Below are 22,118 nucleotides of genomic sequence, written 5' to 3'. Positions count from 1 at the left end.
ATGGCCTCAATTCCTTATCCTTCCTTGTATCCACACACCTTATTTTGTGATTTTGCAGCTTTTCCCATAAAAAAATGGAGTGTGTTTCTTTAGCTTTTGAATCAGGGCTGGCCCCCTGAGTTCCCTTGGGTAATAAAATCCTCCAGAAGAGACAGTGTGCTAATTCAGGGTATAGGTCTCAAGAGGCTTGCAAGCTTGAGCTCTCTCTGTTGGAAGCCCCCGGACTGCCATTAGAGTAAGCCTATGTTAGCCTGCTGGAAATGAGCACCTCTTGGTGGAGACCTGTCCTCTCAACTGAGACCATCAACAGCAGCCAACCCCCTGTTGACCTGCCACCTTACTGTAGTTACTTAAGTGAGCTTAGCTGAGGTCAGGCAAACAGAGTCCAGGTCAGCAGACACATTCCATGGATCAACTCACAGATAGATGAGAGATAATATATAGCTGTTGCTTTAAAACTCTTTTTTGGGGGTGGTGGTGGTTATGCATTATTATGTTAATAGGTATCCGATACGCATCTATCATTATTATTATTTCCATTCTTGTGACCGGGAAATAAACTGTGAGAGATTAAGTTCTAGCCTGCTACAATGGGCTTAGTGTGACTTCTAGCCCAAGTTCTTATGTGGTATTTTATGGAGCTCTATCATAGCACTCTGGGCTCTGTCAAGCACTCAGCTATTTTGGAAGCCATCTGAATGGAAGAAGCAGTGTTCTTGTTGATGCGGCATGCCCAAAGGATGGAATTCAAACACTAGGAATCTCTCTGCTGATAAAATACCATGTCTATTTTTAACTAAAACTTACAAAATAAAACACTATAATGTATCAAAGAAAAAATGTATATATGCAGAACAAATGAGATGCTTTTGAGGTCAAGGTCAAAAGCTAAATGCTAGCACAAATAATGGCTGCATCTTATTAACACTAAATCATGACTGAGTTCTGCAAGAGGTACATATGACAATTCCATTAATACAAATCATGCCTTATGATGTCTGTTTTAGTAAATGAAAACAAAAATGCAGTTATATTAGTGGAACTCTCTTATACAACTAAAATAAAATTCACCAGCAAGTGTCTCTCCCCTTCTATGTTAACCCACATCTATTATAAAAAGCAGTTGTTCCCCAGAGTAGCAAGTGGACGTTCTGATAAAACAAGAATACATAATTTGTTTATAGGGAGGGAACCAGAATATAAGAATTCTTACAAATATCGGAGGTTAGGAAGGCTCTGGAAGGCATCAGGGTCGATATATAGCAGGTTGTTGGCCTTTTCAATTCTACTGTAAAACAGGAAAGAACATGCACATGAACTCAACATTAAGGAATGCTGTAGTATTTTTCACATTATGCAAAAGGTGTCTCAGTCATTCACCTATCCATCCATCCATCCATCATTTCAACAAAGAGTTGAGACCACGTGCAGTTCTTTTACTACACTAAACTGTGCAAACTAAATATTAACCCATTTGGTTCTCATAACTAATGCCCTCTTGGCACCTGTTAATCATAACTGAACAAAGCACTGGCCAAGTGTGTCCTTTCCACCCAGCACACTGCGTCTTTAACCAGTAAGTGTCTTTTAGAGACCTCCTCACGGTTCCTCTGAGGCAGCCAAGAGGGCAGAGATGAGACTAACACGGGGAAAAGAGATTTTGTCTGCTCTGGAGACAAGAGTACATGAGATGGAAAACAATAAAAGAAGGTGAAAAGAAGATGGGAGGAAGGGGAAGGGTGAAGGACAAAAGGGGATTAGGGAAAAAGCAAAGAGGCGAAGGAAAACAAAGATTAGGTGGAAAGCAGTGGACATCTCTGATTTTAACCAAGAAATTGCAGCCGACAGTAGCTGGGAATGGGCTGGTGATTCCCTTCATGCCGTAGGCTGAGGCTGCTCTCAAAGCTCATGAGAAGTGGTGACTTCTGCCCTCGTTGGCTTTGGTTGGGTCCTGATCGATAGTCTGGAGGTGAGCATGTTCACATTTGGATTCCAGCAGAGAGAGACTGCCCTCTCCTCATCTTGCTGGATCAATGTATATTTGCAGAGATGCTCTGTGTTAATTACTTCCTCCCTGTTTCATTAGCTTTTATATTGCAGTAACCTGTAGCTACCCAGATCCAAGTACCAGGTAATTAATTATTTTAAGTACAGTCAGTGCTACATGGGGGTGAGCACCTCTCCGTGCAGGGAAGAGATGAAAGAGCCGTTCTATTAGCTCCACTGCCTGCTGAACCACAGAGAGGGATGCTTGCTTGACCCTGCCCAGAGAGCTGGCTGCCCTTTGATTCATTTCTTTGACATTCCCTGTGGGTCCGAGACCCTGGTCAACTCTCTTTTCCCGACTAGGATAAGGAGAGACCAAACAGAGAAGAAAGGAAGGAACAGGAGGGCAATGGGGGAGAACGAGGGAAGGCATCGGTTGCAGAGGTTTAATGGCATTGAGGAATAATGCAGGTGGGAGGCAGAGTGGGTAGAAGGAAGGAAAAGGGAAGGGGCAGCAGTCTGCAAGTATGGACAGATCGAGTGTCATTTCTAAACAAACATGTGAATTATGTGAATGTGTATATGTAGATATGCTTGGCAAATGCGAAGAGGTTTTTAAAAAAAATACCAGAATTGGGATTTATTTTCAAGTCCTTATCCTGCTGTGGATTTGGCTGGGTAACTTCAGATAGGTCTTGCAACTTCTCTATGTCTTTTATCCTCATCTGTAATGCTAAGAAAAGTGGTTCAGTGGCTCTCCTAACTATGTTCTGTGGGAATTTTGTGAGATATTAATACATGCCCCACAGAAGAAATTGTTCCAGTGATAATGGTTGAGAAGCCTTAATAAAATATCCTCCTTGAAGATTCTAAGTATATATTTGCATGGTATATGTTCTGAGTTTTCTTATAGTAAGTGAATCTAACTTTATTTGCCCAGTGTTTCCTAATCTTATTTGACCATTGAGTCATTTACCTTTTTTAAAAAAAACACTTAATACATAAACAATGAATCATGGAACACTACATCAAAAACTAATGATGTAATAATGTATGATGATTAACATAACATAAAATAAAAAAAACACTTAATTTCCCAAGTGTTTAATGATAAACAGAATATATTTTGGAAAAATAGGGACCAGGTAGTCTACAGTCTCTTCTGGCCTTGACATTTTATGATTCTATGCATTAATTTATTGTAATTATAGGCTGGTATGAAACAGAAGTGCATCTGTATGAATATTGACAGGTGTGTAAAACTAGAATGTCAAAAGAGAAAGCAAATTGGGTTATAATACGGAACCAAGGATCGTTATGACATACTTATTCTATGCCTGTTGATGTGTTAGATCTAATTTATATTTATCTCCTTTATTCATCACAGTGATCCTGTGCCATGCACTTTTATTATTATTATTCTCATTTTACAGATTAGAAAACTAAGTCTTGGAGTGATTTTGTATCTTGGCCGATATTTCATGGTGATATGTGGCATGGGCTAATATTCAAGTGAGGATTGCTTATCTTTAACTACATTATGTGGGATTTATTTTGGACTTTGCCTCTGGAATAATTTTAAGCGAGAGGATGAGATAGAGGTATCTGCAGTCACAGAACAAGGTTCTTGGGTCTATTGACAAAAATCTGGGAGGGAGCAGGACAAGACTGGGCTCTGGGCTGGTCCCGGGATCGCCAGGCAGAGAGACACATAACAGTGCCTTTTGGGCTGACTTTGACATCTTAAAATGGAATTTTTTCTAAAGATTTTATTCATTTGAGACAGAGAGGACGTGTGAGTGCATGAGCAGGGGGAGAGGGAAGCAGGCTCCCCACTGAGCAGGGAGTCTGATGTGGGGCTTGGTCCCAGGACCCCGGGATCATGGCCTCAGCAGAAGGCAGATGCTTAACCGACTGAACCACCCAGGCGCCCCTTAAGATGAATTTCTAGAGATCCGAGGATTGAGCAGAGATAGAGCCTTCCAGGGATACACACAAAGTTTAAGGCTACTGACAATGAGCATGAGCAAACCCCATAGGATCTTGCTTACATTTCATGTAATTTGGGCAGGTTGGAGAACACGTTTGCCTCTATCACTTCCAAGACTTCATTCTGTGAGATCTCTCTGCGAACAAACAAACAGAAAACAAAAAACAAACCATATGATTCAAGTCGGTTCAATTATACTCCGCAGGTGGATTAAGGGCTCGGCGTGGCGCCTCCAGCCTACAGTGATTCATGAGACACACACAACTCTACCCCTGCCCTCAAAGAAGTAAGCTGTAGTAATGAGATGAAGCTAACACATGAGATGCTGATACTTAGAGAAGGCTGAGAGGATTAAGCCTAAGATGATGGCTTAGTTAGCTTAGAGAATATTCAGTCTACAGGTGTGACAGCTGAAGCCCGGAGAAGGGAAGGAGAATTGATTAAAGCTACTTAGGGAATATACAAGATGAGAATGAACTTTAGGTTCCTTAGACCCTGCAGGGGTCAGCAAAGCTTTTCTACAGGGCTAGACGGTGACTGTTTTTCGGCTTTGTGGGTCATTTGGTTTCCATCACAACTGCTCGGTTGATAATACAGTGCAAAAGTGCCGTAGATAACAAGCAAATGAAAGAGCATGACTGCCTTCCAATAAAACTTTATCTATAAAAACAGATGGCAGGCTGGATTTGGCGCCCTGGGCTCTAGTTCAGTGACCTTGCTCTAGACCATGGAGTCAAGTTCTTCTCTCCGCTAATCTAGCTTTGGGAGATGAGAACCTCAATTCAGTCTCTTTTAAAAGGAGTGTGGATTTAAATACCTTCCCCCTCCATACTATTCCCCAAGCAGGGTTGTTACTGCAAGGCCTTCCGTCTTAACGTCTTGGCCTAAAATACCCAGAAAAGATCTTTCAGGTTTCAGGTTTCAGGTTGTTTTTTTTTTTTTTCCCCCCTGCCGGAGTAATCTGAGGGCAGTGGAGAGTGAAGTCCACTCTGCCAAAGCCCAGAGCTTGAGAAGATAGAGGGTGGCCTAATCACTTAATGTTTATAAAATGGCTCACAGATGAAACGTGCTATTATTAGGTCTCCAGAGGAAGGTTCATGCAGTTTTAATGCGGCAGCTGAGAGTGTCTCGGGAAATCTCATAGGCAGCATGCTTTCAAATTGGCTGAGGCAGAAGCAGAAGTACTGTCTGCTGGCCTGGGGTTTAGCTGAAGAGCTCTAGAAAGGCTCTTGATCAGGGGAAAGCCTGATGGGCAGAGCAGGGAGGATGTTTTACAGGGGAGGTGTGATTATGATCAGCAGGCATCTCAGTGAGGGGGGCTGGTGACATCTGGAGCTTGTCAACTCAATGGCGATGGGTCACTTCTCACGAGGGAGGAGATAGTTTGTGAGAGAAAAAAGCCTTCTTATTCTATGATAGCATTTTTCATGACTCACTTGATGAACTTTAGTATTCATAATTTTTACAGTTGAACATAGATAAGGGTGGTGTGTGTGTGTGTGTGTGTGTCAGATAGAACATGTTGGCTATTGGCCATTTATTTTGCTCCTCTGTCCTACAAGTGGAAGGAGTACTGGGAGGTACGGGAATGAGGAGGGGTAGGAAAAGGGTGGTAGACCTAGAAAAAGAAGATGTTAATTTGAACACTTAAACACTTAAATTAAACAATTCACTCAACTTAAAGGAGTTGAGTGAAAAGGTTGCACAGGGAAAGGTAAGTCATGGAGGAAGAACTAGATGACAGGGCTTAAATCCAAATGGGGCCACATCTTCCAAAAATGATTTCCAGGTTCACTTACTGCTACCAGTAGGTTTGGTTCACCACTCATGGTAATATCTCAGCCTAGTATTGCCTAACAGGTAGACATTTCTCCTTTCCTGAATTCATGTGCTGAGAGTTCCCTTATCTGGATTTCCTCCCTCCACCCCTCCTTCCTTCCGTCCTTTTGTCAAAGAGAACTACAAATTATTAGAATTAAAAGCCAAAGAACACTTCAAAATTATTTCAGAAGGTAGTTCATATCTTATAGCCTCACCTTCAAATACAGGAGAGGGTGTTGGGGTTGTGTAGGGGGAGGGGGAGCCTTTGACTGGATGAGGCTTGAGGAGAGGTGAACAATATGCGGCAGTGGAATAGCATATCACTGAGAAATTCAGGGATCTTGTTCTAGTCCAACCTAGGTGCCATCTCTAGTTATTTCTCTTATCATCAATTACATATCTATATTTATCAGCTACTCCATATATATTCTCTCTACTCCTTTTGACATGCCTGTAAAGTATTTTGATCTCCATGTGAATAAACAGCCCCACTTGTATGCAGAATCACCTCTGGCTGATTGCAGGGTGGCAGCACTTTCGTTTTTTTTTTTTAAAGATTTTTTTTTTTTAATTTACTTATTTGACAGAGAGAGACACAGCGAGAGAGGGAACACAAGCAGGGGGAGTGGGAGAGGGAGAAGCAGGCTTCCCGCTGAGTGAGGAGCCCGACGTGGGGCCTGATCCCAGGACCCCAGGATCGTGACCTGAGCTGAAGGCGGACACCCCTGCAGCACTTTCTTTTACACATCCTGCCTCCCAGGCCGCCTTGGTCCCAGTATTTCCACTCCTGTATTTTAACTCAAGGTAAATAAAAAGGTATGCCCTCCCAAAAACTTGTAGACAAATGTTCATTACAGCTTTATTTGTAATAGCCCCAAACTGTGGACAACCCAATGGATAAACTGGAATATCCATATGATGAAAATCTACTCATCAATAAAATGCAACAAACTGTGGATACAGCATGGTTGAATTTTTAAAAAATTATGTTGAGTAAGAGAATGCATAGTGTTTAATTCCATTTATATAAGGTTCTAAAACAGGAAAAACTAAGATATAGTGACAGAAATCAGAGTAATTGTCACCTGGGGTCTGGGATGGATGTTGCTGACAGGGAGAAGGTGAGGGGAAACTTTCTTGGGTGATGGAAATGTTCTATATCAAGATTGGGGAAGTAGTAACATGAGTGTACATACTTGCCTAACTTGTTTAACCTTAAAATGGTGCATCTTGGGGAGCCTGGGTGGCTCAGTTGGTTAAGAATCTAACTTTGGCCCAGGTCATGATCTCAGGGTTCTGGGGTTGAGCCCCACATCTGGCTCCTCATTCAGCGAGAAGTCTGCTTGTCCTTCTTCCTCTCCCTCTTCCCCCCACTCATGCTCTTTCTCTCTCTCTCAAATAAAATCTTTAAGAAATGGGTGCATCTATTTTATTGTGTATAGAACATAAGTAAAGTTATTTGAAAGATGACTTTTATGCAAGGGAAAGAGAATAAACTTTTTGTGTTTTGAGAGCTCTGAATTAAGAAAATTAATAGAAGAATCTTGGTCATGTTTTTTGGCCAGAGGTAGTGTTCAAATCCTAGTTCTATCCTGCTGATTCTAAGTAAGCATTCTTCCCCTCCTGGTCATCACTGCCCCCCATCTGTAAAGTGAATAGTTGGATTTTATCATAGTTTCTCAATCTGACTGCATGTTGGACTCTTCTGGTGGACCTTAAAAAAAATTCCAAACCCTGGATCCGTACCAAAGAGTTGGATTTATTTAGTCTGGAGTGGGACTCTGGTATTATTTTTTTTCTCCCTTTAATTTTCCAAGCAACGGGGATACCCATATACAGGAAAGATTGAGAACTGCTGGACTAGATGATCATTAAGGTACTTTTTAGATCTATGAATTTTGCTTTAAAGTTTGCTTCAGGAGCAAGAAGGGACAATTTTCCCTTGGTTACTGAGACAATAAATTAGACAAATAAGGTTCTTGGAGCACAAGATAATGAGAGATGACGAGGCAAAATAGTAGCTAGATAAACCAAAGATCTAACATGGAAGCAGGAGTAAAACAGAAAAGGCACTAGTTAGGTTTAGTTTTTTATAAGTAAGAACATTTATTTTTTATTTATTTTATTTTATTTTATTTTTTTATTCTTGATGTAGTGTCCCATGATTCATTGTTTGTGCATAACACCCAGTACTCCACGCAGAACGTGCCCTCTTTAATACCCATCACCAGGCTAACCCATCCCCCCACCCGCGTCCCCTCTAGAACCCTCAGTTTGTTTTTCAGAGTCCATCATCTCTCATGGTTCGTCTTCCCCTCCAACTTACTCCCCTTCATTATAAGTCAGAACACTTAAACAAAAAGTCACAACATTTCAGATGTTAAATGTGTAGCAAGAGCTATTGTGGGAAGTGTATAAGAACACTTATTTAGTATTGATAATTGACAGTATTTTTGATTATGCATAGCTTCCCTTCATTTTTAGTGTACCTATATAAAGTGGAGTTAGTGGAGCCAATACTCTCCAGAGAGGTTTAACAAAGGTTACCTGACTTGACTAAGATAATACTCAGTGGTGAGGATCATTAAATTGGTCTTTGAAGGGAGGTTGTGGAATCTTTACATCCAAAGAACTTAGATAATTAAGAAACCATCCTTTGTCTCAATAACTTCAGTTAAGAATTTTCTTTGCAATTGTGACAAATCATTGCAATTGGCACAATTCCAGCTGTGGTGGCATTTTCTTAGAGGCAACAGGGAAAAGGTTTGTGAGGAGAGGAGAGCTCTAGGGATGTGATAGATTAGCTGTTCTAAGTGTGATCTTGTGGTCTATATGGCCAAAAGTATTTTCATAATAATGCTAAAATAGAATTTTTTCCCTCTCACTCCTTGAGGATATAGTGGAGTCTAGGGGTTACTCGATGTGTAATATGGCAACAGCTATAATGGAGAAGCAGATATGAGATTCCATCTGTCTTCTATTAAGCCAGATGCTGAAAATTTTTGCAAATATGTAAAACCATGGTACTCTAAACACTAATTTTTTTGAAAAGACAGTTATTTTGCATAACAATTATTAATGTTAGCATGTAGGGATTTATTTTAAAATGGACTGACAAAATGTTTCCTAGTTTTAACTTCTAGTGTGGTAAATGTTGGTAGCTATAACCCACACAAACCCAATCTCTTTGGTGTCTTTAATAACTGTTAGAGTGTAAAGGGATTCTGAGATCAGAAAGTTTGGGAAATGTTCAATGTAGACATTGAATGCCACTCTTATTGGGTGAGAGATCCTGACTCTGTGGAAAGCTTATTTCCAGAGATGAGGCTCTAACTCATCTTTTAGGATAGTGCTTCTCAATTGTTCATGCACAGGTGAATCACCTTGTTCAAATGCTTCTCCATTGGGAAGATCTTGAGTGGGGCTGGAGGTTCTGCATTTCTAATACCTCAGGTGATGGGGATAGTGCTGGTTTTGACTGCAAGGCTCTTTAGAAGAATGGTAGTAACACCCCACCAGACCTTTCTCCACGTCACACACATGGTTGGATATGAAAAACATGATAGAAGAGTTCAATTAAATTAAACCAAGGGGAGTGAGGCACTTGATTTTAAGAACCCCGTATCTCTGTTGGAAAGCCTCCTCTTTTTTTTCTCATTGAAATTTTCTTACCTTCTAGTTCTCACAAGACTTATTTGATTGTTCCCTTAAAGGAATTACATTGTTTTGTCATTGCTTTTTTTTTTTTTTTTTGATGGGGAGTGTATGGTCATTGTCTAATTCCCCAACTTGACTTTGAATTCCTAATGGTATCTTATTCATCTGTCTTTGTATCTTTGGCATCTAGTGGTAAGTTGGCATGTATTAGATACTCAGTAAATGTTTAGTTGGATGGATGAGTAGGTGGAGGAAAAGTAGTCTTTGGGTCCAGAAATGGCATCTGCAAAACTGCAAAGGAGATGACACTTGTCTTCAGTGTCTTTCACCCCTTTTCTGTAGGCAGCATGCCCAAATTTCAGCCAAGGCTAGCTTGTCTGTGAGTTAGGCTTTTGTCCTCTGGAGTTTCACATTGAATACAATAAGGAGCACATACATGTATTTGGTCTGTCGTACTAATAGTTTCTGGATGCCTTTAACTCTATTTCTCTGGGTCACAGCATTTCCCACCTCCCTGTGGCTCCGAGAGGGAAGTCTTTGAATTGACAAAACACCAGTCATCTGGTGAGTCTATGATTGGGGATTAGAGAAGATGACTCTTAAAGTCTCTTCTGTGCATGAAGTTCCGGGTTTCCTCAAAGGAAAGGGAGATGCGCTTGCATGAGATACTGGAGGTTTTCAGGGCATTGTCTCTGCAGTGAGTTTCCAAGCCACAAATTCTACTCCAGATGTGCATTCTTCTGTTCAGTGGAGTGGTATTTATATACAGGTACACTTGGTGGAAGCGGGTGGGGTGTTCAGTAGGAGGGACTTTGGGGAATGAATGAGCATGTAGAATTCAGCCAGGTCTAGCGTAGAATTTCAAACTATCATAGAGGGGTACTAATTTGTCCACCATTTCGCCTGATACTTATTTGCTAAATGCTGGGACTGTCTGATTCAGAGCAGAGGTGCTATGGGTTTACAGGATAAGGAATAACTAAAAAACTGTCAGCAGAAGTTAAAGGTCTCACTAGAATGTCAGTGACATCTACGAATTGGGATGTAATAAGAAATTAAATACCCGTGGAAATGAATTTGCCGTTGTTTTCTCTCCCCCCAACGTAGGAAATGTTCTCCAACTGGGTCTGCCTCCTCTTTTCCCTCCTCCCTTGATTTCCACAGAGCATTTTCCTCTAATATATCCAACGTACCCCTCCCTAACTCGGCACATCAGGGGATTCAAGTGCATTAAAGTATTTTTCATATTCACTAAATCAAGTTTCTTTTGTTTTTAATAACCTCAGACTAAACTGAGTTGATTGTTTTCGTCCCTTCAGTCCCCATGGTCTGGGATCCCCACGTACACCCTCTGTTGGAGCCCTCACGTGCCCTGTTGAATTTGCTCTCTGGTTTGTCTCCTTCACTAGGCAAAGAGGACAGCGACATTGCCTTTTATCTTATTCCTGCTACCAGCCAAATGTTTGCTGAATGAAAGAATTATCTTTGAGAGATTATAAAAGATTTTCTACCTTGGCTCTTGCACAAGAAAGCTGTGTTCTTGAAAACTTGCAGTAAACAGTATTTACAAATCAAATTGTAGGAAGCTTCTTGTTTAGCACAGTCTTGGAGTGAATATTTAAAGGAGTTAAGAACAAATTCAACACATGTTCAACAGATTTTGATTAAGCAGCCTTTGTGTTTAAGGCACTAGGCTGGGTGCTGGGGATCTAAAAGATGATTAAAATTGGTCTTGGGTTTTAGCAATCATCTCTAAGTCTAGTATTCTAGGCTTTCTTTTAACTGGGTGCTATCTTTATTTGATGGGCTACATCTGAGTTAATGGAAAAAGAAAATGGATGGTTGGTATGTTGCATTTGAATATAGCTGCAGATATATGAAGAATATACTTTTACATATAGTACATATAATTATCTATTACATATTAAATGTTAAGCATGCTTATACATGATATACATAACACACATTATACACACACACACTATGTGATTTTCTGTGTTTCTATCCTATGTCTACTCCCCAAATTCTTCTGGAAATGTGCTATATAATTTTAAAAAATACAGAACAGGTCAGGTGAAAATTCCAGTGAAAATGCCTTTCAGAAAATTTCATAACAGTCTCCGAACATGTACTTAACCGTCTCATTTAGAATTCCCTTAAGGTCAGATCCAGAGGCTAAATCAGAGACCTGAGTTTGAATCCTGCCTCTGTTTTTTACTAGCTGTATAACTGGGGGCAAGTTAGGGAGTCTCACTGAGCTTCAGTTTCCTTGTCTATAAAATGGAATAATGACTACCTCATAGGGTTGTCAAAGGGTCTAAATGAGATGGTATGTGTGAAAGCACAATGTTCATCACATGGTAAATTCCAGATGTCACCATGCCTACCAGACCGCCTGCCCTCTTCTGGAGTTTAGGACTGAATTCCTCTGCAGCTGGGAGATACTGAGCAGGCCAACCACTGTGCTGGGAAAATGGTGCTAGCAAAGGTCCTAGGAATAGTTCTCTCAACCCCATCTACAGATTAGATTCTTAAACTAGGCGATATATAGCATTGCCCTAACCTCCATTCTGAGTTTTTTCCCACAGAGACCCACTGCTGGTCTATTGACCACCAAAGAGTGGGCAGTGCATAAAGGTGTCCCAATAAGGATGTCTCTGTCAATGAAGGCATAACCTAAAAAGGATATTTTTCCCTTTAGGACAGGGTCAATACAGAGTGGGACTTGGAGTCATTGTGTGGTAAGGCCATTGCCAAAGGGCTCCTCTTCCCTCTTCAGTGGCAGCAGGTAGACGCCTTCCTTTTCTGAGATGTCACATCTGCTTCCTCCTCCTGGGTTACATGAGTCTTTGCTAAAGATGCTGTAAGGCAGGCCCCAAAATGAGACTGATAAAAGAACCCTCCATGACTCAGTCTGAGACATTTGAATACAACTCATTTTCAAATACATCAACAGCAAATGATTGTGTCCATTTTTAGTTTTGTCTTAATTTAAAACGTTGAGTAATTATATTTTGAAGTAATGTATTTCCTTCATTTCTCACAGTAGATGAGGAAAAAGACTAAAAATCAGTCATAATAGCTAACATTTATTATGCTCTTATTTGCCAATTTTTCTGTGCTTCATATTTATTAAATTGCTTAATCATCATAACAACCCTATGAGGGTTGTATCACTCTTATTCTTTTTACAGAAGAGGAAAAAGAGGCATATAGAGGGTAAGTAATTTCCCCAATTACCATGGAGCCAGTAAGTAAAGTTGACCTTGGATATGATCATGGGGCCTCAAAAAGATGGCAGAAATTGGGTAGGCCATTATTTACAGTGAGTTGGAAAACTATTTCCACTTCAGAAAATCCTGTTAGAGTGGAAATCCTTTTGGGAGCGATACGCCTATAAAACAACTAAATACCAGCCCATTCCTCCATGCTGCATCATACTGGAGTTATGGCAAGACATTATGTCAACGTGCAAAATCACCTTTCACAGATAAAGTCTCAAGCAGTGACTCATATGATAAGTGCTTTTTTAGTACATTCTCTATGCAAGTGTAGAGCATGTAAGGGCACATAAAAAGAAAGTACTGTCTCCCAAGAATTAGCAGTTTTGTTGGACGGAAGCAACATGCATGAGATGTTGTGAGTGCAGAAGTGCAATAGAATAGAAGTGGAGGAAAGTGTGGGAAGGATGCCCAACATAGAGCAAGCAGAGCAGGTTACAGAGTAAGGATTCAATACATTTAATTCTTTGTTCTCATATACCATATTTTCTCTCTCATGCTCTCTCAATGTCAGCATTTCTGAAGCCCCATCTTTGTATTTCTCAAGCTTTCCCTGTTAGAACCTCTCTGTTGATGCTTCACATGTTATTGGGACATATTTCTCTCTTAGACTAGAGTCCATGTATGCAACTACCAAAGCCATATGATACTACATGTTCTGTGACCACTTCATGGACAACTAGTCTAGAGCAGGTTTATCATTTCCTCCCCCCAACTCTCCTCCCTTCCCCATTTAATTAGTACAGCCAACAGCTCTGTCATCCCTATTGGTTCACTAGACCAATGCAATCTGGGGTCACCTGGGGTCACCTCTAACTCCTCTTCAACATTTAACAGATCCTAAGTCCTCTCAATTACTTGTTTTCAGTGTTCCTTGCAAAAGTTTTCATTCCCTACCATCATTATTGTAATTATGGCTCTTTGCAATTTTAGCTAGAGCTTTAGTTATTAAAAGTCATGTGATGACTCGGGGGGGGCTGTTGATGTGGGTCATGAGTCCTCTTTTTTCAAACAATTGAATGTCTCAATGATTTACTTAAAATTTTGGGGTAAATCCAAGGTTATGTATATAATATGCAAGAAAACAAAAAAGGAGTAGGTAGTGGACACAAAGGTGGAGTAAAAAGTGATGCCCGAGGAGTTCATCTCTACCCGAATTTAGGAGGGTAGCTAGTACTTAGGCCTGGGAGCCCTGAGGATTGTTGTTTGGGAAAGCAAATGGAATTAAGAGGATGATAAAAAGAGAAGGAAGGAGAAAGAGCAGGAGGGAAAGGGAAAGAGACTTTCTAGAGGTAGAATGATATTGGAGTTAGAAGTTAAAAAAGTAAACAGTTCCTTTATTACTCTGTATGCCTGTTGGAAATTGTTTAAATAGGAATTTATGGAGTTCGAGGTGATGGAAGACAAGGGGTTGGGAATGTATAAGGGAGTGGAGACTGTGTGTAGAGAAGAAAGGGAAGGGATGTTGACTGGGTCCCTTGGCTTCAGTGTAGTTTGCCAGCTTCAGCAGAGGCCGAAGAAAGGGAGATGGGAAGGTAGGTGGTGCTTCTGACACACAAGCCATGATAAATTATCTGTAGGATTGGGGCATGTGGAAGTTTGAGCTGTGTAACTCAAGGCTGCAGCAATAATAATGATAATGATAATAACTAACCTTTATTACACACTTGTTGTATAGCAGGCATAGTGTGAAATGCTCTACACGGGTAATCTCACTAATGATCTTGTTTTATTAAGGTTCTGCTGCCTTTTATTTGTCTTACCTCACATACACATATGAGTATATGTGAACACACACCTGGAAGACAAACAGACCTGAAATAAAATTCTACCTTTATCTTAAATAAGTCAACTAACCCTCATAAGACTTATTTAATTCAGTGGGGATCATTATAATTACCTCTTAGGGTTTTTATGAGAATTATGGATATAATACATGGCATGAAGAGATTTCTAGCTGTCTATCAAAATCTGTTTTTCCTCTCTTATTTTTGGGTACATAGCTAGACTACATTTTCTGGCCAATTTTGCTGTTAGGCATCATCTTGTGAGGAGGAGATTCCTCCCATGGAATGTGAGCAGAAGTGTTGTGTGTGACCTTAGGCCTGGCCCATAGCCCCTCGTGTATGTTCCTCCATGTTCCGTCTCCTTTCCATCCAACGTGGCTGGAGATGTCCAGGGCAAACTTGGAAGCCATGATTAAAGATGGTGAAGCTGCTGTTGCCCTGGCATCCTAAGTAAAGTGTGGTGTGACTACTGGGTGACAAAGAAACTTAGTTTTAAAGTCCCTGACATTTTGGAATTTGCTGTTGCCATCTATCCGTTCTAATACCTAAGACTCTAGCATCCTGAATGGTATCTAGTATTTGCCCAACAAATCTCCTAAGTGTTTAAGTTTTTGTTGGCCTTTCAATTAGGAGTCATGTAGGAGCGTTGCTGGGTTACATTGGAAGAAGACAAACCACCAAAAAAATTCCCCTCAAAACTAAGTATCTATTTGACCTCATTTACCAGAGACCTCTTTTAAACTTAGTGATACAGTATTTACTACCTGTGATGAAGTTGTGTGGCCTCTTGCTGTGAACACACCAGAGGGCTGCTCCTTCCTGAATTATGGACCCTTGGTTTTTTCTTTTCTTTTCCAATTATGTCATGAAAGAATACACCCCAGCATGCCAGAAAGAACAACTTTTTCACAATGGGGACTACTAAATCCATTAGCACACAGACCCAGGGAAGGGTGTTCAGATTAAGAAATTTGAACCTCTAGCTCTCTGAACTACAGCACTGTGGAGCTGCATGAGGCAAGGTCTCTTGAGTGGGTAATAGGAAATCCTTCCTCACTTTGGCAAATCACTGGATCTCTCTGAGATCCATTTCCTGCAGTAAGATGTTGGTAAGTTTCTCTGTACCTCAGTATATTTCATACTCGATTCTTTGTAGTTGGTCAGGCTACTGAAGGTCATATGAATAATGTATGTCATACAGAAGAAAAAAAGCCACATAGTGTTATGCAAAGGTTGTGCTGCTTACCATTATTTTTATTGCTTTACTGGAGTCAGGAGACCTAGGTTCTAGTCTTGACTCTGCCACTAATTAACCACTCTGCTTGAGTCAAATCAGTTACCTTCTCTGGGCCTTTGTTCCTCATCTATAAAACAACACTGTTGATCCAGATGATCTCATGGGTCCCTCCTAGCCCTAGAATTCAGTGATTTTAATTATTTCTGTGATTCTGTTATTAAAAGGCAGCCAGCCACATCGTCAGCAGTCCTGCATGACAGCCAGCTTCCGTTTCTAACAAGCTGGGGTGAAGGGCTCCATGGAGCATCCTTCTTAAGGCACTGCATCTGTTTCCTTGGGAGCAGCTCTGTGAGATAGCCAGCAAGGGCCATTCTTCCTGAGCCCTGGACAAGGGAAGAAGGTACCCCTAGTCTGAGCCATTATTCTCCTGAAGACAGTACTTGTTTTATTGTCAGCTTAAAGAGGGCTCCATTGATCCCCCTGTAAGTCAGTGTTGAATTCCTCCTTGTCAAATATCTTGAGCCTCCTAACCAAGAGAAACACCGTGTGTGTGTGTGTGTGTGTGTGTGTGTGTGTGTGTGTGTGTGTGTGTGTGTGGCAATTATTGCGGGCTTTCCTGTACACTTCTGTTGCCCCACAATACCCGCAAAAGCTTCCTTAATAATTATCTCTGGGGATCTATTATGCCTTTTTTTGCTACCCTTCCCATACCCATAACATAATCTGCCCTTCCCCAAATGGCTTTCATCCTCCTTCCAGTCTCTGTTTTCACTCTGTAATTCATAATTACTCTCCCTTTTATGCCCCACCATTTTCCACCTCATTAACTCTTATTCTTGGCATAAAAGTGCCTCTTTTATGGGCTGCAGTGAAGGAATAGGAAGAAACTCACATTTGGCCACTTCTGAATTTGAGTTGGATTGATTCTTATTTTCCTCTTTGGCATGCATGAGTGTAGCATCCTCAATGGAAAACTGATACCATCCTGCCCTTTGCTACATTTTCTGAATTTTTTTGAATTCAGAAATTCAGGGACCCATTTTTACTGACTACATATTTCGTTGATTTTATGTCAATTTCTGAGCAGATTTCTCCATCTCACATCAAATGGTAGTCAAAAGCCCTACTCTTAGGCTACCTTTGCCTCACGTTGGTACGGAACGTGTCCCTATTTTTATAGCAAAGACACCTGTATGGTCAGGAAAAAGGAAGAAAGTCTTGAAAGAGATTCTATGTTATGAGACTTTCTCACTGCCTGGAGAAAAATGCCCTTGTTTTAGAAAGTGAGGAGGATGGGGGGATGGGTTAGCCTGGTGATGGGTATTAAAGAGGGCACGTTCTGCATAGAGCACTGGGTGTTATACGCAAACAATGAATCATAGAACACTACATCAAAAACTAATGATGTCCTGTATGGGGATTGACATAACATAATAAAATAAAAAAAAAGTAAGTGAGGAGGGGAGTGGACTGTCTTTCGACATGAGTCTGATTTAGCCTGTTAAGGACACCCAAAATTTTGGGAATCATCAATCCAGTTCAGTAGATATTCAGGCCCTGGAAACCTTTGTTTAAACAAAAGCTTAGAGAGAGGCAAAACAAATAATGGTGGGATTATCCCTCTTGAAGTGTAGGGTGTTGGCTGTGGGGCAGAAGAAAAGAATCCATATTTCCTTCCTCCCTTTAGCAGCTTCTGGGGGGAACTTCTGTACTCCAGTGCATGTGTGTAATTTGTGAAATGCACATTTGTCCTTTACTAACATAATTTCAAGTAACAAAGATCTTGTTAGGAAGACCTCTTTTAGGGTATGTTTTTTGCTTTGTAACACACCTGAAAGGAGAATCTCAGAGTATCAGCAAAGGAAGGAAGGCCCTTGAGTAGTTATCTTCTACATTTACTAGATTTTCAAGTCCTACACATGCATCTTCTCCTTTCTTCCTCAAACGGATAGAGTAACAAAGGAACAAGAAGCTGTATTTACTTGGTGATTAATAACTGAACTGGTGTAGGTGAAGATGTTCTTCATGATGATAGAGTGCATTTTCATTCATCCACTTAAGCTTTTTGCTGGGACTGTAGAAACTGAGTCAAGGCTGACCAGGAAAAGGGGATATCTATGTTAGGAACCAGGCAACAGAGCTGGTATTGTAGACGCATACAAGTACTCATAGACTCATCCAAGCTGGGTGAAGCTGGCAAAGTTACTTAAATTCTCTGAGGCTCAGTTTCTTTATATCTGAAATGAGGACAATATTATTTACCCTGCAGAACTTTGTGAGGCGTAAATACTAAATAATTACATGTTAAGTACCTAAAGCTTAGTAAGTGTTAAAGAAATGGTATTTATTATTATTTTGCTCTGGAGTCTAGTCTAGTGACTATAAATTCCTTGAGGCCAACGGCTTTGTTATATTCATAATTTGTCACCTCTACACCCAGCCAGCCCTCCACAAATGTGTGCTGATTGGACAGATGACATCTGCAAGACTTGAGATCCTTTGTCTTACATTGATTAAAGTAAACTTTACCCCTCACACCTAAGTATCAGAGCAGGAAGGAAACTCATCAATTTTCAGGGCAACCTTTATAGTTTTCTCTAAGGAAGCCTTCTCTAATCCTTGGAATTAAGACATTTGCTTTCCTCTCAGATTCCCTAGCACACTCCTTGTGTCTTTATCAGAGTATTTTATCATTGCTGTACTTGTAGTCAGGCTGGCTGTGCTTCTGTCTGTAGGCTCCCACGGGCTGGATCTGTGGCCACTGTCACACTCTCAATAATACTGAACCTATCACGTCACACAGAGAGGAGTTTCAAGTCTATTGAGCTGAAGGGACTAGGCGTTAACAATGCTTTAGTATTTTTGGCATCAAATCTCAAATTCCTCTTCAGTTGTCTTCTTCAGACATATTTAAGAGAATACAGTTTCTGCCTTCAGGGAGCTTCTAATCTAATAGGAAATTGTAATGTCTTCAGTGCAACTGATTGCAGGGCTTCCTGTTGAAGAAGTGACTGTTGATTGAGTAAAGTGGTAAAAGAAGCAAAAGCTGTTATCTTGTTTAGGAGGGAAGAATGAGAAAGTACAGAAAGGTTTGGTGATTTACCTAAGGCCATACACCAAGTTAGAGAAGTAGAACCTGGGACTGCCTACTCCCATCTGATGTTCTTTTAAGCTTACAATGTGGTATCTTTGTGCTAATGATCTCAAACCTCATGTTTAGCTATGAATAGTCACCTCCTTCCTGCTCATCCATGATACTTTTTCCCCCCCCTAAAAATATAAGTATTTGGAGAAAAGGAAAAACATTCTGACCAAGGGGCACCTGGCTGGCTCAGTCGTTAAGCGTCTGCCTTCAGCTCAGGTTATGATCCTGGGGTCCTGGGATTGAGCCCCACATCGGGCTCCCTGCTCAGCGGGAAGCCTGCTTCTCCCTCTCCCACTCCCCCTGCTTGTGTTCCCTCTCTCACTGTGTCTCTCTCAATGTCAAATAAATAAACAAAATCTTTAAAAAAAAAACAAAAAAATTCTGACCAAATGTACTTTTGATAGAAATTCTAGGACCAATTTATTACATCTAATCCTGTTTGAGATTTCAGAATTCATTTGAATATATTAGTTGCACAATTTGTATATATTTTTCTCTTTCACCAACCACAAGCAATTTCCCCCTTTTTAGGATCATTATGTCTTTAAATGTAAGGCATAAGACACAAGAATTACCATAGCAACTTCCTTTTCAATTAGACTGCAATTGCTGACGATCAGTATGATCAGACAAGGTCAGTGACAGAATATGCTCCATGTATTTAAAGAGAACTGGGAGGTGCAGGGACAATGAAGAAATGAGGAAAATATTGGAAAATCTCTCCCTAGGGTTGAGAGTGAGTCCTTTATTGCTTGCTGCCTCTGTAACCTAAAGAGATGTCTTACAGAGGCAACAGTTTATAATCTGCCAACAAGAACTGGGGAACGGAGGCAATGAGATGTTCACTTGTGGTTTTTTCTTCTAGTTCCCAAAACTTAAGAGAACTAAAGATTGAAAATCACCAACTTGAAAGGGAGGATAAAGAGTAGCTGAAGGGGGGTGTTAACAAAGAGGCAAACACAGGGGAGCTCTTTTCAGCTCAGATAGGGAATGAGGATATTTGAGAGGAAATGGTATGGTCCACAACCAAGTTTGCTTAGTGGCTCATGGGAGCAGAGCTTGGCTCCAGGCATCGTAGGAAGTGAAGCTGGCCTTGCACCTTGCATCATCTGGACCTGTGTCAGTGACTTCCTGTCTCTCCCACACCCTGTATTAGTCTGTGCTTTAAAGAAGAAACACTCATTCACACCAAAGTGTCTCTGAAAACTGATGACAGTCTTGATTGAGGGGGAGGGCATTACATTTTAGCAGGGAGCAAAGATGTAACCAGATCAAGATGAACACGGGGGACAATGGAGCACATAGCGGAAGTATTTTGGGGCACAGTGGAACACAGAGCTCAAGGAATTTTGGGCACAATGGAGCACATAGCTGAAGTACTTTTGGAGGCTTTGGGCCTTTCTGGATTCCCTTAAATCAGATTTGTGACTTACCATGATTTCATAGAAGGTGGTTAAAAATGAGCTCCGGGTCCTCACCCAGTCAAGGAAAAGATGAAATGAGGTCATTTTTCTAGTGACTAAATTGTAGGTGCAGCTCAAACACAAGGCAACATAGTGGAAAGCAAACATAAAGTCATACTCTCTGGGAGATTTTGTGTTGAGGAGACAAGACCCAAAGTCCAGAGTGCTCAAATGTTTAATGTCCAGGAGCAGACTTGGACTAACTCTCTGCCTGACACTCCCTTTCCCCCTCCACTACCCTTTCTACTTGTTTTCTGCCTGAGAACTGAATGGGAGGAAGCCAGTTCTAAGATGGGAGAGGATGCGAGCAGGGGCCCCTGAGAGCGGCCAAGATGAAGCCTCATGTTTTCAGACTATTAGAGCATCGCCTGATGCCAGCAAGATCCTGAGTATTTAAGGACAGCTGACCCACTAAACCTGTGGTTAGCATCCCCAAATATGTCTCCTACAACAGTCTCTGTGGCCCTTGAGACATCTTTATTTTTTTAAAGATATATTTATTTTATTTTAGTTATTTATTTTAAAGACTTTATTTATTTATTTGACAGAGAGACACACAGGGAGAGAGTGAGCACAAGTGGGGGAGGAGCAGAGGGAGAGGGAGAAGCAGGCTCCCTGCTGTGCAAGGAGCCTGACATGGGGCTCGATCCCAGGACCCCAGGATCATGACCTGAGCTGAAGGCAGACGCTTAATGACCAAGCCACCCAGGCTTCCCTGTATTTATTTATTTGTAGAGAGAGAGTGTGGCAGGGGGTGGATTGTGGGGGGAAGAGGGTGAGGAAGAGAGAGAGAATCTCAAGCAGACTCCCCACCGAGCCAGGAGCCTGACATGGGGCTCAATCTCGTGATGCTGAGATCAAGAACTGAGCCAAAACCAAGAGTCGGACACTGAACCAACTGAGCCATGCAGGTGCCCCTTGAGACGTCTTTAGAACAAAACAGTGCCCGCGGGATTGACAGCTAGTACCTCATTTCAGGTTCCCACTTTGTTACAGTGATGTGACCTGGGACAGATTCTTTACAAATCTTAGTGTGTGAAGTGAGTAAACAATTCTCTCATCTACTTCATATCACCAAAATCAAAATTAAGTGATATCGGTGAAAGCATTTGTTAAACAGTAAAGCATTAAGCACATAACCATGTTTTTGAAATGAGGCGAATGATTATCACTACTGTTATTACTATTATTTTCTTTGAGGATGCCCGCACTCCCTGCTTCATTCTGTACTCGTTTTCCTCCTTCCCATTATGATTTTTCTCCTTAGTGTTAGAGATAAAATTCATAACCAACTTGATAAATTGGCCCCCAAGCTATTACTATACACCCAGCATTTCCCTCCCCCGGAGAAAGAGAGAGTAATATTTAACTTATAATATGGTGCTGGGAGGTAGAATGTAGGCATGTGAGGGGTGAATGTGAGAAGCTGTATTAATTTAAAATTCTATTTTGTGGGGATGACCCCCTCCAGGGCCCCTCCCCTAAAACTGCTGGTGGGGTACTTCTTTTACTTATACAGGTAGTTATTCGCTGTGACATTCCACATGTTTTCAGTGTCTTCAAGCATTAATACTGGTCTTTATCGGCTTTATATTTTATGCAAAGCATTGTTCTTTTAGAACGTGGGGTGGCTATATTAAAGAGAAACTGTATTCTCATATGCTGCTGGAAAGACAAATCACAGGATTGTAGGAGAGGGGAGAGAGGGCAGAAATACTAATGGTGTCCTAAGGAGTTTCTTATATGCAACT

The 22,118-nt window shown here is 41.0% G+C and overlaps 1 protein-coding gene across 5 annotated transcripts in view; it reads right to left on the bottom strand.

The window, feature by feature from the left end:
- The window catches only part of FSHR (follicle stimulating hormone receptor), a 166,546-nt gene that overhangs the window by 46,330 nt on the left and 98,098 nt on the right, over window positions 1-22,118 (bottom strand). For 4 of the 5 annotated variants that reach the window (XM_028104017.2, XM_088026205.1, XM_028104019.2 and 1 more), the window contains 2 exons: window positions 4,038-4,112; window positions 1,214-1,288 (listed from right to left, as the gene is read on the bottom strand). In XM_028104017.2, coding sequence (XP_027959818.1) covers window positions 1,214-1,288; window positions 4,038-4,112 — 150 coding nt within the window. The remainder of the gene's footprint in view (window positions 1-1,213; window positions 1,289-4,037; window positions 4,113-22,118) is intronic. The other variant, XM_088026203.1, reaches the window with a different exon arrangement.

This window comes from Eumetopias jubatus, unplaced genomic scaffold, assembly GCF_037043125.1.
Source record: "Eumetopias jubatus isolate StellerSeaLion01/CBP00866 unplaced genomic scaffold, mEumJub1_p1.0 scaffold_9, whole genome shotgun sequence".
In the NCBI taxonomy this organism is placed as follows: Eukaryota; Metazoa; Chordata; class Mammalia; order Carnivora; family Otariidae; genus Eumetopias; species Eumetopias jubatus.
Note: the sequence above shows the minus strand (reverse complement) of the source record. Positions and strands in the feature narration are given on the sequence as shown.